This window comes from Dermacentor albipictus, chromosome 10 (assembly GCF_038994185.2).
Source record: "Dermacentor albipictus isolate Rhodes 1998 colony chromosome 10, USDA_Dalb.pri_finalv2, whole genome shotgun sequence".
NCBI classification, from domain to species: Eukaryota; Metazoa; Arthropoda; class Arachnida; order Ixodida; family Ixodidae; genus Dermacentor; species Dermacentor albipictus.
This window is the reverse complement of record NC_091830.1, coordinates 31,799,426-31,815,796: the sequence shown is the minus strand read 5'-3', so window position 1 is coordinate 31,815,796 and position 16,371 is coordinate 31,799,426. Positions and strand designations below refer to the sequence as shown.

The 16,371-nt window shown below is 46.1% G+C and overlaps 1 protein-coding gene across 3 annotated transcripts in view; it reads right to left on the bottom strand.

The window, feature by feature from the left end:
* The window catches only part of LOC135912249 (pancreatic triacylglycerol lipase-like), a 48,661-nt gene that overhangs the window by 5,897 nt on the left and 26,393 nt on the right, over nt 1-16,371 (bottom strand). For all 3 annotated transcript variants that reach the window (XM_065444629.2, XM_065444631.2, XM_065444633.2), the window contains 5 exons: nt 6,256-6,402; nt 5,409-5,517; nt 4,893-5,015; nt 3,317-3,436; nt 961-1,227 (listed from right to left, as the gene is read on the bottom strand). In XM_065444629.2, coding sequence (XP_065300701.2) covers nt 961-1,227; nt 3,317-3,436; nt 4,893-5,015; nt 5,409-5,517; nt 6,256-6,402 — 766 coding nt within the window. The remainder of the gene's footprint in view (nt 1-960; nt 1,228-3,316; nt 3,437-4,892; nt 5,016-5,408; nt 5,518-6,255; nt 6,403-16,371) is intronic.

Genomic DNA, 16,371 nt, shown 5'->3' with positions numbered 1-16,371 from the left:
CTATGGGTCATACATAGCAGGCAAGGCTACGAAGGCTAGCGACGTTTCTCTCATTGCTCGCCTTCAGGGTAAAAAAAAAAGCCGGCAGATCACGTGCCCTGTGTGATTGGATGTTATAGGAAGCAGTGTGCGGGGATCCTACCAAGTTAACGAAGCGGCCATGAGAGCACCAAGACGTAGGCGGCTGTTTCATGACCTACATGACAGGCATGTCATGAAATTCATGCTATAACCTATCGTTTGTGCTCGTCATATACTCGTCACAATATACTAATTTTGGTAAATATACTAATTTGGCTGTTTCATGACCTACATCACACACATGTCAGGACATTCATGTCATGACCTATCACTTATGTTCGTCATACACTCTTGTCATATTATGCCAATTTTGGTACCTACCAAGTTAACGAAGCGACCATGTGAGCACCAAGACGTAGGTGGCTAGATAGATACTCTCGAAGTGGCAAATGTTCGCCAATAAGTGCTTCGCATATAAAAAAAATGGTGCTCCGTATTTGGCAGAAAAGTATGTGTCACTCAATTCGACGTAACATTCGTCAAATGCTTTTACGTTGCCAAATAGGGCACACCAATTACACGGAAGGCACCGCAGATGTGAGCGACGCACTTCTGCAACCAGCGGCCACAGCATCCGCTCGCGACCAAAACGTAGCACGTCGCATACTCTAAGCGCGAAGGTGCGCGAGTAACACCTAGCTGTACGTAACTTTATGTGCGCACAAGTAGAAAGTGTCGTACATAAGAAAACTGCTCCGTCACGCATCGTGGCGATGGGGGGGGGGGGGCATCTATGACTGCGCACTCACTGCGTCATGAATTGCATAGTTTGCGCAGTATCGTTTGCTATACATGAGCAAAACGAAGTAAGGCAAACGTTAATAACGGCAACGCAGCGCGCCCCGCCGAAGGCGTCGCAGCACGAAATGTCGTACGCACGGCAAAACGGATGGCCGTCGTTGGTCTTCAGGTACAACTTGCGTCCCATGCGCTGGCCGTTGGCGCTGGTCTTCATGCGGTCCGAGTAGAAGCCCATCACGGCGCAGTGCGAGTTCTGGCCGCCGCAGCGTGAGCAGCGCCCGGCCTCGAATTCCTCCCACGAGGGACACGACACGGCCACCGGGAGGCAGCGCATGTCTCGCGTGATGGACTCCATGTAGTAGTCCAGCGATCGGATGTGGTCGCACGAGCTCAGCCGGCGCACGCCTGCGACGCAAACGAGAAAAAGAAAAATTGTGCAGAGACTAGCGACGATTATCGTCGCTGTAAGTGAATGACCCGAAAGAACAAACGAACGAGTAAGGAGGTGAGCGAACAAGCGAATGTTTTTGTTGTTTCTTTTGACGAGTCCGACCACAGAGCAACCACGAGAACGGCTGAAAAAGGCAAAGGAAGTCATTCCCTTTAGCAACAGTTCCGACGTTTTGTTGAACAATCTGAAGCCTTGTCATTGTTTAATACAGTCATCTGCTGCTTTTCTGTTCATTTATGCCTCGTCTCCTAAAACATTTATTATCGTACATTTCACATGTTGCCATTGTTTGTATTATTAATACCCGTTATCACGCACAGGAGGTCCCATTTCAGTTTCTAACTACGGGACCTCCTTCTGTATATACTTACAATGTAATTATCCCCATTTTTGTCATGAATCAAACTGATTCTGATTCTGACAAACTGAGATAGTTTTCAGTCTGACAGTGCGTACGTTACGGAACTTTCTGGAGCGCAAGAAACAACACGCCGCGGTCCCGCAGTCGTACAAATAGTAACGACGCATTTCCGGAGCTGTCGTCCTAACCTTTTAAGCTAACCAGAATAATAGCATGTCTTCCCGAGACTCCTCGTATGCATTATGTCGCACATTACTTTCAATCCTCTTCAAAATTCTTTCGGAAGAAAGTGCTTAAAATGACCATCCGTTATATGCACGTGTACCTTCATGTAAGTGCTTTAATCACAGATTCTTAAGTGTCAACTTTCGAGAAAAGTGGCCCTAAAGTGAGCTGGACAGTTGCGTATTCAGAGGCGATAAAAAGCAACCATAAGGTGGGCTTATAACAGGTGGTGTCCAAATCCACAGCCTAGGGGCTGTTGCCTCTGCGTAACAGAAAGATCTCAAACGCTGTGCTTTTGCAGACTGCAAGCGCCAGAAATCGGTGTGGAGTCGGACACCAGTTGTGGCCACGATGTATTAAGCACCACTTATATTGCATGTTGACATGAAAATTCAGCAAGCAGCATCAGTTCGCCAAGTTACCATGCGATGTTAAGCCCTCTCTCTCCGTTCACGCCCATAAAAGTGGCACATACCATAACAAACACAAGGAGGTGGTCACTCTGTCCATGTAAATAGGTGGGCTGCCTTTAGCATCTAACCGGTGTACTTAAAAAGTGTTATTCACATTTCTACCACACAAGTCGGTAATAGGAACAGATTTAAAAAGCAGTTACGTTCCTTATATATGTATTCGTGTGTCTGGAAGGTATCACAGGTTGAAGGCCAATTAAGCGACAACTACAAACGCAGGGGCCGAGAATGCGGGAAATTAGCTATGCAGAAATTCGGAAGGTGAAGGTTTCGCAAGAGTTCAAAAATTTGTCAGTGACCTGTACGGGATCCCTTGCTATGTTACTCTCGGTTGGATGCTCTATTTTTTTGCTTTCGTTTTTTATTGCTGTGTTCAATTCTATGCACCACACCTATCCGAAAACTGTCGAAGTGCCAACAGCAGGCTCCGGTGCTTATTCCATTCAATTATTTTTATTTACCAGAATTTATCCCTCCTGAACTCGCCAAGAAACAGCTTGACGGGGCCCTGGTGACCGTTTGAAAGAAAGTTGTGAGAGGTAAATTAATAACAGAAAATAACCTCATACACGAAATAAAAATACGTTAACCACACGAAAGTAGTCATAATATTATCCACTAGTTAAGGTACATGCTCTCACTAGCAGAACATAAAAAATAGAGTGCATTCGTATTACAAATGAAACAAGAACAGCACTGTTTAGCCAGTCATTAAACAGTAATTGTACAACACAATGTAATTAAGACACTGTAATTATGCCAATAGAATAAAGAAGAACACCAATACAGTAATATACACAGATGTACAGGCTAAGAAAAGTTAAAACCAAGTAACCTACTGCATGGAACATAGACTGCCTCCGCAGAACATGTAGTGCAAAGTGATCTGCTGCCATGCTGCCAAATTAACACCTAATACAAGTGGCTTTATTCTGCACGTGAAGGAACGGTTACATAAAGTGTTGATGGAAACAGAAGCCTCACCTTCAATGAGACCGCCTTCGTCAACAAACTTCCTGAAGTTGTACTTCTGGCAGCCTGGCTGGTTGTTGCCGTTGTTTGGGTAGAAGTCTAGATGACCCACCATCTGGTCCACGCCGAACCCTAAAATGTACGCGAAACACATACACTGCGTGAAAGAGGGAAGAGGCTAGAAGAGGAGAGACCAGGCTAACGAAATCAGAGCTTATCAGTGCCGTAATAATATGTTTAAAAAGTCATTTTTTCGTGAAACGATTAACGATTGCAATGAGCTCCCTAATGAAATGATGGCAGCGTCTAGTGCAGAAAATGCTATTGACAGCCATATTCTTTGAATGTTCTTTTATTCATTTCTTAACATAGCGCGTGCACTTTTTTCTTTTTTTTCATTTTTGTTGCTCTAGAAATTATTCTACTCTAATTATTCTAAAGGTCAGGGATAGAGTGAAGACGGCAATCATTCACATATCTGCAACAGAGTGACTTGGTATAATACATCCATAGTTCGCATGTGGAGCGACTCCCTCGAGAGATTGTCACACCCCCCCCCCCCACACACACACACGAACATACACACACGCACACACACACACATGCACACACATGCGCACATGCACACACGCACACACATGCACACATGCACACACGCACACACGCACACACGCACCGGCACTCTTAGGCCACGTAGAGCAGCCGGATGGCGAGGTGCGAATGGTCGAGGAAGTGGCACAGTGTTTTGTGAGCGGCCTCCCGCGCGCAAAGGAGACCGCGCGGCCAGTATATAGCGCCTCGGCGCTGTCGACCGGCAGCTAGTGTGCACGGTAGCAGCTCTGGAGATCCTCTTGCGGTGCCTCGAAAGCACTGCGCCGAGGCAGCAAGCGCTCCAAGTCTCCACTCCATATCAGTTGTTGCAGTCGCTCGGAGCGACGAGGCCGAGGAACTGCTTGCGTGCTTCCGTCTACACGCACTTATCTCACAACCGTAGCATTCCTCGCCCGTTGCAGGTGCGAAATATTGGGCACAGTGATCGTGGGCAGGTGGCCGGGTTATCCGATTATATATACGCACGTACGCGTGCCATGTCCGACCAGTGGCTTTACGATAGCTAAACGGTTCCTCGGTGGCGATTGGTTGATCGGTTGGTATCGGAAGAGTCAACGAACACATTGCCTGCGTCTCCACGTAAGAAAAAACTCTTGATAAAATATGAAATAAATTCTCTGGCTTTACGCTCCAAAAGCAAGATCTGATTATCAGGCAAGCCGCAGTTTGGGACTACGGATTAACTTCGACCGCCCGGGTTTTCTTAAACTGCCCCCAATGCACGGTACACGGGCGTCTTTGGATTTCAGCCCCATTGAAATGCGTCTGCCGCGGCCGTGATTTGATCCCGCGATCTCTGGTTTAGGTGCGCAACGCTGTAAGACGCTAGGCCACCACGGCGGGTGCAGAATAAATGGACACCAAGAAAAGCAAAAAAAGCTATTCTCCAGCCGTACACCTTTATAGGCCAAGCTTATGGCCCATGAAGTTTTATATTCAGAGAACTAAAAAACATCGGTGGGTGAAGTGCACTTACCTTCTATAAGAAAGTACGGCAGGCTGGCGTCCGAGTGGATGACGTCAACGAAGTTGGCGTCACTCGGATCCAGCCGGACATCGGGGTGCGTCCTGTAGAACAAAGGACCGGCAGGGTCCAATCCTGGCGGCGGCCCATTGAGTCCCCGCAGTTAGGCCTAGCGCGAACGAGCTTTCGCGTTCTTTATACGTGAGGCCAAGGCACGGAACCGGAAGCTTCCGGCTCTCGCCCATCGGTACCAGTGCATTCCGAAGAAAGTCTTGAGCGCAGGCAGCTGTACATTGCTTTTGTTCTATTGATAATTGTCCTAAATACGATTAGATTTACTCCCCTAATTAACACGTTTGTTCTCACTGAAGTCGTACTTACGAGCCCCCAACAACATCTGAACTTCTTGTACTCACCTAACTTGAAGACGTAACACTCTTCTCTAATGAACTGTTGGATTATTTATCAATTACCTGGTTCAACTTCCGGTTCCGGTCCCGAGAAAGGGCCATCGCCAGAAAGCCATACCTGAGATTCGACCAAGTTTGTGCAGCCTTGAGCCGGCGTAGCCACAGATCTGGGCGCCCAAGCTGTGTCCAACGCAGTGGAAGGAAGACGGGCTTGATCCCAACACCCGCTGCAAAACAAAGACGCGTTATCATCATTTGGCCATTTGTGCCGATTCGCCAAGCTCGTCTGCCTCGTTCACCATTGTTCAAGCCAAGCATGACTGATTACCATACACTACAAAGAAAGACATACAAAGAAATAATTTCAGCTTTCTTCGGTTCTTCCCGGTGTTTTGTGTTCGTCGGGTGTCTGTGTAGGATTATATTTGCGGATTTACATGGACCACTTGAAGGATATATTTGTGGATTTGCATAGACAGCTTGGTCCGCTCGGTGCGTTCTGGTTGCTGCTTTGCGGAGTACACAACTTAGCCAGTGCACAGATGTGCACTATAACGGACGACTTCGGCCCTGGGTATTTGCCACTGTGTATGTGGCTCATTAATCTTGGTCAATCCGCCGCAATGGCTGTGCCACTGTGACGAAGGGGTATGAAATTTCGAACTTATTTACGTATGTCTCGTACTTCTCTGTGCCGTGTACCTCTCATCAACATTCCTTTCTTGGCAAGCATATCACGTACCCTCCGTGGCCTCAGACAACTAACAGTTACGAGCGACGAGGTTGTGCCCGGGCCGTGCATTGCTGCTGCTACCGTGATAACTCACACATGTTTCGGGTCATTTACATTCCGACATAGCGTTGGATGGGAGTGCATATTTTCTTCAAATACTGATTTTGTGCACATTTCAATGAGTAATGACAGGCCAAGCTAAGAAACGAGGATCCACGAAAAGGCGAAGCACCTCAATGGTCTTGACTAGAAAGGCAATCTCTGCCCCGACGACCCTGCCATTTGCCGTGGCCTGGCTGTAAGGAAGCACGTTGCCTCCGCGCCAATCGACCACTATCACGTTACAGTCCATAGTGTCCAGGAAGCGGTCCTTCATCTCCTGCAAACAAAGGACGGCGGAAAGGAAAAGTTATTGGCACCGCAAATCCTGTATTCTGAAAACATCAGGATCGAAAGACAAGAATGCCCAGGACAGCGCCCAACAAAAATAAAATGTGTTGTAGAAGTTACTTTACATGTGCGATGTAAGAAAAGCAAGTCCTGGGCCATGGCCTTAAATAATTTTTCAGTGCCAGAAACACGCGACTGTACTCACTTGACCCAACATTAAGTCTTCGAGCGCCATCACAGCTTCGCCGTAGAGACGCCACGCTTTTATATCGACTTTGGTTGGGCGTTGCCTTTACTCAAGCCTATGCATTCCGCATAGGGATGACCGACAGCCCAACCTGTGACCACTGCGGCCATGAAGAATCAATTGGCCATATTCTGTGTGCCTGCCCGCAGTACAGTACACAGAGGGCATGCCTTCGCCACGAACCTGACAAACTGGACGACCAAGCGCTATCCGAAAACAGAATTCTACAACATCGAAAGGACCTACCGTCACAGAAGAAGGCCGTGCAAGCGCTATTGCGCTTTTTGCGATCTACCGGCCTGAGTGAACGACTTTAACTGGAACGCCTTTTTGTGTGTGTGCCTCCATGTGTGCGTGTTTTTTTTTCCTTTTTTTTAGCGTTTTCCTCTCTGTCATCTTTCTAACCCCTATCCCCTATCCCCAGTGTAGGGTAGCAAACCGGAGACTCATATCTGGTTAACCTCCCTGCCTTTCCTCTTCATTCTCTCTCTCTCAGTGCCAGCCCAGGGAAGCTAAAACAGCTTGTCACTGAGAGAGCACTACTTCCCCAGTAGTTTGTGACAACTTACAGAACATGTCTAAGGTCAAGTCAACTATCTTTCATCCCAAGTCATGTGATAGCTGAGAAGGTGGCGCGGAGCGGCCGCTGCGCCCAGCGCAAGCTTGCCCATGCTCTAGCAACAACAGGTATTATTCGTACTAATTGCGCGAAATTTTAACCAGAAGTTTCACTTATTAGTTCTAAAAAAATTTGTAGAGAAAATCGCCAAAACATAGGATTACACCAGTGGCAACTAAAGTATATTGAATTGGACCATAGATAGCTCTATAATCCAAGTAACAGGAGAGGTCACATGTACATAGAGAGCGTTGTGTATGCGTTTCGTTTGTGTGACGTGCCTAATTGCGCTATCTACACTCCAGTACGTTATTCCACGTCGCCCAGTCTTCAACACACAAAACAACTTGCCGCGTTTGACAACCGGAGAAGGTCAAATACATACGAGCAGGCTTTGTCAAAGGAATACGGGCTGTACTACCTACGACAACCACATGGACTTCAATTCCTGTGGAACGAAAAGAACTCTCGTATTCAGCATCCAGTGATGGGAATTGCCAGGAGCGCCACGGGAACCACAGCACACAACTTAATGGCATTCCAGTTGTCCCAGCTAACGTTAGCCAAGCTGTTATGAGAAAAACAAGTACACGATGCAATATACAATTAAAACATGTGGTGTTCGTTCATCACAGGTCCGACGACCGAACACAGTAAGTATTATAGCTGCATCTTGCACCATGCTTATTTCTCTATTTTTCTCACAACCACTTGGCTAACGTTAGCTAGGACACCCTCTATATGGTGAAGGGCCGGAGTAGCCCGTATAATGTTGACGACGCCTGTGCATACAACGCTGTATTTACAGCCGACCTCAAAATTTACCGACCACGAGATCTGAGAAAAAGCTTATCTGTGTAAGCGCACAACGCAGTATGGTATTCGTATTTCCAGTGCCTAATAGTATGCGTGAACAACATTGCGATGAGCGGTTTTGCAGGCTACTGCCAGAGCGCGCTCGGGATTTCTACGTTTTCTGAGATTCCGTGGTCTGTAATCTTTCGTCGTTGACTGTAGGTGTTTGACTTTGTGCCGTTATCATGCGCTGCAAGCCATTCATCGCGATCCGACTATAACCTGAAAGTCTGATCTCGTAACGTAGTACGTATGTTGTCATTATCAGTGGCAGCGATTACGAGTGTGTACGGCGATACCCGTTGCACACGGCTAATATAGACAACTAAGCGAGCAGCGGCCATCTTGAGCCTCGTTCCGATTATGAAGCAATGAAAAACTGCTTCGCGAATACAGCATCGAAGTCGAAAACGACGCAGGCTACATTGCAGTTCAAGCAAGATGGTGGCCCGGAAGCTTAGAGGCAAGTTCGCCTGCCCCAAGCTTGCGCACACAAAGAACATATTCAAGTTTTCATGTGCAGTACCCGATCGAAAATTCCGAGGCCACAGCAAGCGAACATATTCACTTCGTACCCTAGCTGTAGTGGATATCCAGCTTTTCTGTACACGTACCAAGTAGCACCCCAAGCGGCCGCGGCACGAAGCTAGAGCGTTTTCAATGGAACGAGCGGGTTTTTTACGAATAATTAAATGTGCAAATCAATTACTGAAAGACGCAGGTGACGGACGTATACTAGAAGACAATCTAAAGGAGACAAATGCAGTGATCATGCTGTGGAAAACTAGAATTTTGTTCAAAGAGTGGTTAAAGATTCATACATGGGAGCCTATGGAAACGACGAAAATTTGTACTCGATTTTCGTAACGAAAACAGTAGCTGCGATAAAACTACGGCTGCTATTGTAATAGCCGCTACAGTTAATGTAGTCCGGACACTCAGCTTTTGATGCCTATTTCGACTCTGTACATATGACGTAACACTGCTCCCAAAAGCGATTTTTGAAAAACGCTCTTGGCAATTCACGTGGTATCTTGATAAGCAAAAGCGCATCGTTGCGGAAACCTCGAAAGCCGTTAGGAAGTGGTTTAATCGCGCGCGCCTATCGTCCCGCGCCACGCTGGCAGCGGTACAAAATCGCGCTCCGTGATATTCCTTTATCAACAATATATCACGTAGTTTCACATTCTCCCACTAGATGGCACTATTAGAAAACTCAAGATTTGGTTTCCGTTTTTGTTTTTCAGTGGTGCTCTTCCCATATTATATTTGCTATCTTTACTTCCTATAAGGTAGCAACGTGTTGTTCATTTCCAAGTCACACCTTTATAATCCGATTTTATTCCTTGGACGAAGAAGCATGCGCCTGTCTTTGTGTTGCATTAAAAAAACTATCGTGCCTTGTAGCATGGACATACCCGGGAATTCTGGAGATTGCACCTTCACCAATCTGTGGAGCTTCAAGGCAATACACATGTGTAAATGCATGGGAAAATTTTCGAAAATTTTATTTCAATACATCGGATGAGTATTGACTTGAAGAAGCACCAAATTTAAACCGTAAACGATTTATTATAGCTGCAGTTTAAACGGTAATTGCAGAGCAAGTGTCATTCAGTCTGTTTGCACGCGCATGTTTTTGTGAGGCAGCAGGGAAGGAGAGGGAGTGTATATGGGTGTGCACACCTTGAGCGTGCGTGCGTGTGTACTTGCATTTGCGCATGTGTTTGTGTCTCCGTATTTGAATCTGCGGGTGCGTAAGTGCGTGTACGCGTGTGCGAGCATACGCGCGCTTGTGTGTGCATGCGCACGGGTGTACATTATTGTGCGTGTGTGCATGCGTGACCGCGTGTGAATGTGTATGAGGGCGAACATGTGTCGTATCTCTGTGGCTATGTTTGTGTGTGTGCGTATGTGTGTGCGCGATCGAGCGAGCATTTCCCTGCTTACACCTACTCTCGGGACGAATGGGATATAGAGTTTATTTAAACCCATATCGAAATCTTCTAGACAAGAACGAATGGCACTGCATTTATAGCCCTGTATTTCTGAAAGCGAAATCAACACAGAAGAAACTGGCTGTGGCTTAGCTAAGGTTAAGCCCAGGATGCGAAGCATACTAGCCTTTATTTTAACGCGACAGCGTTAAGGAGCTCGTGTCGCAGAAAAGCCGTGTCGTCGGCGTCGGCACAGGCGTGCGGCGCTTGCTCAGGCGCACATTTCGTTGTCGCGCCGAACGCTGCGTTGCTCGACGCTCACCGCGTCCGATGCGGGGCGCGTAGTCGCTGCGCCGTAGCAAAGCCACCTATAAACAGTCTCTGTAGCACGCCGCAACCTTCGCTTCTCATTCCAACGAGCAGCTCTGTCTCCAGGAGGCATCTCACTACGTGGCCCGAACACCTCTGTTTAAATAAAGTTTTTAACAACCTCGTGAGTGTCTAGCAGAGGCAAGCGCAGCTGCTTATATACCACCGCGACGCCGCGAGCGACGGCGCGAGTTGGAGCCCCGTTTCTCCTCTGTCGTGACGTCACGGTGTCACGTGGTCAGCCTTGAAGGCGACGCCGCGAGCGACGGCGCGAGTTGGAGCCCCGTTTCTCCTCTGTCGTGACGTCATGGTGTCACGTGGTATTGAAGGCGACACCGCCGCGCCTGAGGAGCTGGGTTGAGCTCTAGTAATATGCTTCGCATAAAAGTGCCCGAGTTTCAATATCGCCGCTCCAGATTTCGTCACGATGGCCCCATCATCATTGGCACGGCTCCGTGAGCTGCTACCAAGCGTTTCACCTTCGTTATCTTCATTGCCTCGGCGGCAGCGCATTGTCTTGATGCCAGCGACGCGCTTAATCTGCACCATCATTGCGTCATTTATCGCTTCAGCGACCAAGCAAACTTCTTCCGGTGGCAGGCGTTCACTGCTGTATTCACATTAAAACTTCAAAGTGCTTGCCTTCAAAAAAACAACGCGAATAAAAATTGAAAGCGTACTTTCCGCAATGAACGTGCTCAGGGAGCTATACTATTGATGACATCACAAAAGGCTAGGTGTGGTCACGTTGACCTTACAGACTTGCTTTTCTGCATTAGTTGCGCTTTCGGAGAGCGTTCAATTGCAAAGTATTTGTTCAGATAGCTCTTACAGAGGCATCTTCAATTGAAATTTCTTTGCTCGGCAATGTGATTGCGAGGAGGGGCTACAAACTACTCATTTATTTTAGCCACCTATATCAAGTATTGAAAATGTAATTAACGTGGCTTCGTCGATTACGCACACAACTTCTCAACTTACTCCGTATCTAGAGGTTACCGCTCTGTACAATCGAATTATAAAATGGTGCCGCCAATATTTGTATTGGTTTAGTAGTTTTATTTGATGCAGTTAAAAGCAGCCGGCATATTGATGGTGCAGTAGTCTTGTTATAAAGCAAGTTTGAACGCTTGGATAGGTTTTCTTAACGCTGATCAAGTTCATGAACTTAAACGCATGTGCCCAACGATGCACTTCTGCTTTTGAAATCGATTCTCTTAAATTATACAAGCAGCACCAAAGTCCTACGGTATATCACACAAGGTGCGTGAGAACACTGTGCTCGCTGCCGATTAGAATTCTGAACGTTGCTCGCATTACACTCGGTCTCCTGCCGTCATTAGAAAAAGAACAGCCAACCGGGGAAACGCATTGTGTACATCTTCAGTACATTATAACATATGGAGCAGCGCTGACATGCACGTTAGAACGAAACGTACTGAAGTATTAGGATGAGGATATTGCTGCATATATTTAGGCTGTCTTACGGTAAGGCGACGTGGTTAAGACCTAAAGAAGAAAATACTGTAATTTTTTGACAATGAATGCCGCCATAAGTACGTTCATGTGAAATATGAGCTTAGACAATGCCCGTGGTGGAACTGGCCCCTGGACTATAGGGCTACATTGACACACGGAATACTGGTTTGATAACTATGAGTACTTGGAAGATGTTAAGGTCTTGAATTTTTGGTACGTCGGCGCTGCTGTGCAATTTTGGAAGCCCTTTCTACCACGAGTACTATGAGCGCGTGGTAAAGCAATTGTACACTATTATAATTTGGGGGGGGGGGGGGCGTGAGCTTTCTTTAGTGTCTAACCAATGTTCCAAAGTTATCGGTTAGCTCAAGACGTGCCTGCACGTATTTCTAATATCCAGAATGTCGCCATGGGTTCAGTGGCGAAAGAGCGGTGTTTAATAAGATTGCGCACGTGAAGCCCACACCGGCGTACAGTCACGGTCACATTTCATGACATTTGAAATCCCGAGGTTGCGATGCAATGCACGAGCATTCCAATCTGATCCGTAGATCGAATTCAGAGGAAGCACGACTTTGCGCGCAGCCATCGTTGTGATTTTTGTTCTTTTTTTTTCAATGGAAGCTCATCCTATATTGAGTTAGATTCGTGACTCTCCCATTTGGAAGTGCCTTGTTCTCCGCATCACTACAACGTGACGGTACAGACGTGCTACATTTTCATTGAGTCAATACTGGGAAATCGACTAGGACTTTTTTGCGTGTGCGTTTACACATTTAACACAATAATATATTATTCATAACTTAATAATTAATTTAGCAGTTTGTAAAAGACAGCAGCCTTGTATTAACAGGAGGTCTTAATAATAAAGAAAATATAAATGCTTATTAGTCGGCTTTCACCTCATGACAAAGAAGGAAACTTGAATAGAAATGTCCTTGATAATTAAAAGCCTACCTGCTTGAAAAAGTTCCATCCCAGTTCCCAACTTTTTAATCTGATACCGAGTTGAAGGTGGTTGGTTTCGTCGGCCCTTGACATATGTGCAATAGTCGAACAAAGGGTTATTCCGAATGCTGTATTTCGGGGTGGCGTGTTACCCTCCTGCCCTTCACTCATGTCCACAACCACGCTTAAGACGAAAGTGCTGCGTAAAGAGCGCCGTTAGCACGAGGTCACGGGATCGAATCCTGGCCACGGCGGTCGCGTTTTGATGGGGGCGAAACGCGAAAACACCCGTGTACTTAGATTTAGGTGCACATTAAAGAACCTCAGGTGGTCCTGAGTCCGTCACTACGGCGTGCCTCATAAGCTGATTGTGGTTTTGGCACGTATAGCCTCATAATTCTGCCGACACATCTGCCATGATGCGATGTGCCATGTGAGGCAATGACAATGCTCAACTTTTTCATAGGTTGTAACCAATGGTGCACAACAATGCTTCAAACAAAGACTTGATTTAAACGGCTTCAATCCAACAGCCATGGCATGACTGCCGACTTCCGTGGGAATGTAGTCGTCGGAATGGGCTTCAGTTCATAGTGAATTCAGGAAGTTGATGGACGGTAAGAAGGCAGAAGCTTGTAGATGGCCTCGGGAAAATAAAATGACTTTTTGAGCAGCACGGCCAGGGAGCCGTGCTATGGTTTGAAGGCCTATCACAAATCCCCCAAAATATGAACAGACGCCGACAAGTATGCGGACATCTTAATTAGGAAAGGTGAACAGGATGGAAGTCTTACGGAAGCTATAACTTAAGCTTAAAGATAACCTAAAGATCAAAAAACCTAATGTACGTTGGCAGATTGGCCAAATTTCGGGACAAATAAATTGGCTGTTGAAAGAGTTCAGCTGAAACCCGATGCTACGAAATAAGGTGAGAATGTCGGCAAGTATTGAAGAGAGGTCCAGTAGATCCTATGGCCGACGCCAGCGCCCGGCAACTATCGGATGACTACCCATATAAGCGAGATGCGTAGTCGTCAGTCTTACAGGGTGAGGCATGGGTCTGAAATTTGAGGCGCCCACTCCATCACATTAATTACAATGCACTCTACGGTGTCATTCTTCGAAGGCTGATACCTATTTTCACGCAATGAGGATGCGAACAAATTGTCTCATGGGCCGACTGTCACCTTGCTCGAACTGCCAACATTCCTTAAAAATGTCCTCGACAGTCGCACAGCTCTTTAATGCAAGTAAGTGCGAGGAATTGTGCGCGAGGCCTTTGGGTGTGTGGGCAGCCTTTTTTGCATTCGATACCTGCGAGTCTGCATTGCGGCTATATCATCAAGGCAGAACGGCAACATGGTAGACAATATGGGGAACAGACAAACCCTGCATGTATTACTGCACAATAACCTTAAATAGTGGTCATCATTCACGCACGTGCATAACCGTGACAAGGCAGTGCTTTGACAACGAAATGCAATTACTGTATATGTCATGCCCAAAAGTGTGCCTGGCCCGGCGGCCAGTAAATGTGACGTGATATTGTGAGCCGCTTCGACCATAGTATGCTAATGGACGAAAGGAACAATCCGCATAATTAGTTTGTCATACCTTTTGCCCCAAGGTACAAAACCAACTTGTTCATGCGTCCATCTTAATACCTAATCACGTTTTTTCGCGATTTGCAGTTGCTGCGGTCATCAGTACGGAAAGCAAAATTGCTAGGGAAATAATAGGGGGTACCTTAACAAAACCGATAGGTGAAAAACAAAAGCCTTTCACAACGGCCTTTCTCGTAGACTGAGCGCGACGCTGAGAAAGCTTTAGCTCAGACCTCCTATATAGATATATGGAAATGAGAAATCGTTTTTCTCGGAAACCACAGCACCAAATTTGATGAGGTTTATTGTAATTAAAAGAAAAAAAATTGAATATACGTATTGTTGGTTGCGATTTTTTCATTTAGGCAGTCATAGTTTATAAAACAGGCAGAAATCGCATATATTTACAAAGCGAAACTATCTGTTACTCAGCAATCCATAGGTATATCACAATTTCGTCAATTGCACCTAGAAGAACATCTAAAGCCGATAAAATTGATAAATTATACATGACTATAAAGAATAACACTAATTTGTGAGTATAACTTTTGCGAAACCCTTGTAAACAATGTAACAAATTCACGTAGGATATAAATATACACATCAAACTTGTCCGCTTTGGATGTTTTCATGGATGCAGTTTACAGAATTGAGATATCTATTCTAGGAGCAGAGCTGCAAAATTGTAAGCTTCGTAGTTGTTTTTTTTTTGCAGGCTTAACAATTTTTGAAAATTTCTTTTAAAGCATCCAGAAATAATTAGAAATTCTGCATCCTACATTCACTAGAACCTAACCTTCTCTTTCAATTACAACAAAATTCATCAAAATCGGCCCAGTGGTTATCTCAGGAAAGCGTTTCTGCGTTTTACATGCATTTTAATAGGCGACATCGCAGTTAGGCCCGAGCTAAAGCTGTCGCGAAGTGCTGCCGACGATTATACTATAGCCCGTTGACTTCGAGCCATTAAAAAAAAGAAAAAGAAAAGAATACCGTGGTCGCTTTCGGGAAGCCACTGAAAAGCCCACAATCACCGCTGGGTTTCCTTCGTCGTGACTAGACGTTCTTAGGATGACAAGTAATTTCCAGCCGACGAGCGGCCCCTCTTTATCCAGAACACTGATAACGCCGGCGGTACAATCTTCGTCGTAAAGTTCAACGCGCAGGCATAGCTTTTCATTCTTTTATTTTTGTTTCGTTGACGCGATCACTACGCTTCCGCGGGAAGTTTGAAAAGTTTAAGGTCACTAGACCATGGGATGGCACTTCAGCGAACCCTGATGTCCAAAAAAGCTGGATAAGGTGCATATATACGAGCCCAAGAACTCCAAGGTTCTGAGGTGGGCAAGGGGCACTGTTTCTCACCACCAGCCACAGCTTCCAAGGCTAAATTGGGTCAGGAGCACCCAGCACCTGTCAATGTGTCCGCCGACGCTGTTCCTTGGAAACTTTTGATCAAGACTGTACTATTGAATAACTTTAAGCACTTTCAACAACCAAAGTTTTTAAAATATAGCGATACTTTTTTGTGATACCATTTCACCGACACGAGGCGACGTCAAGTCGCAGAGACACGTTCCAGCACTTCGACTCCAAGCAGTATTCCTAGTCATTAAAGTAGACTGGCTTCAATGCTAGTAGTAATCAGAACACACACAAGATATGTGCTAAGCCTAAACAGGTTTGGTTCTTATACGACGACATCAGCGTTATTACGAAATCACTTGCTCGAAATTCTCTTACAGAGCGAGAGAAGCAAGTTAGTCTGCACAATTTCTCCCATTATCTCGACCGGTTCACCCAACCCGCCAGGCGGACGACACCATCCTCACTGCATACCATGGGAGGCATCAAGCTGGCGAGGAATTTGTTTCTCAACTAACAAGGTCACCTAACGATG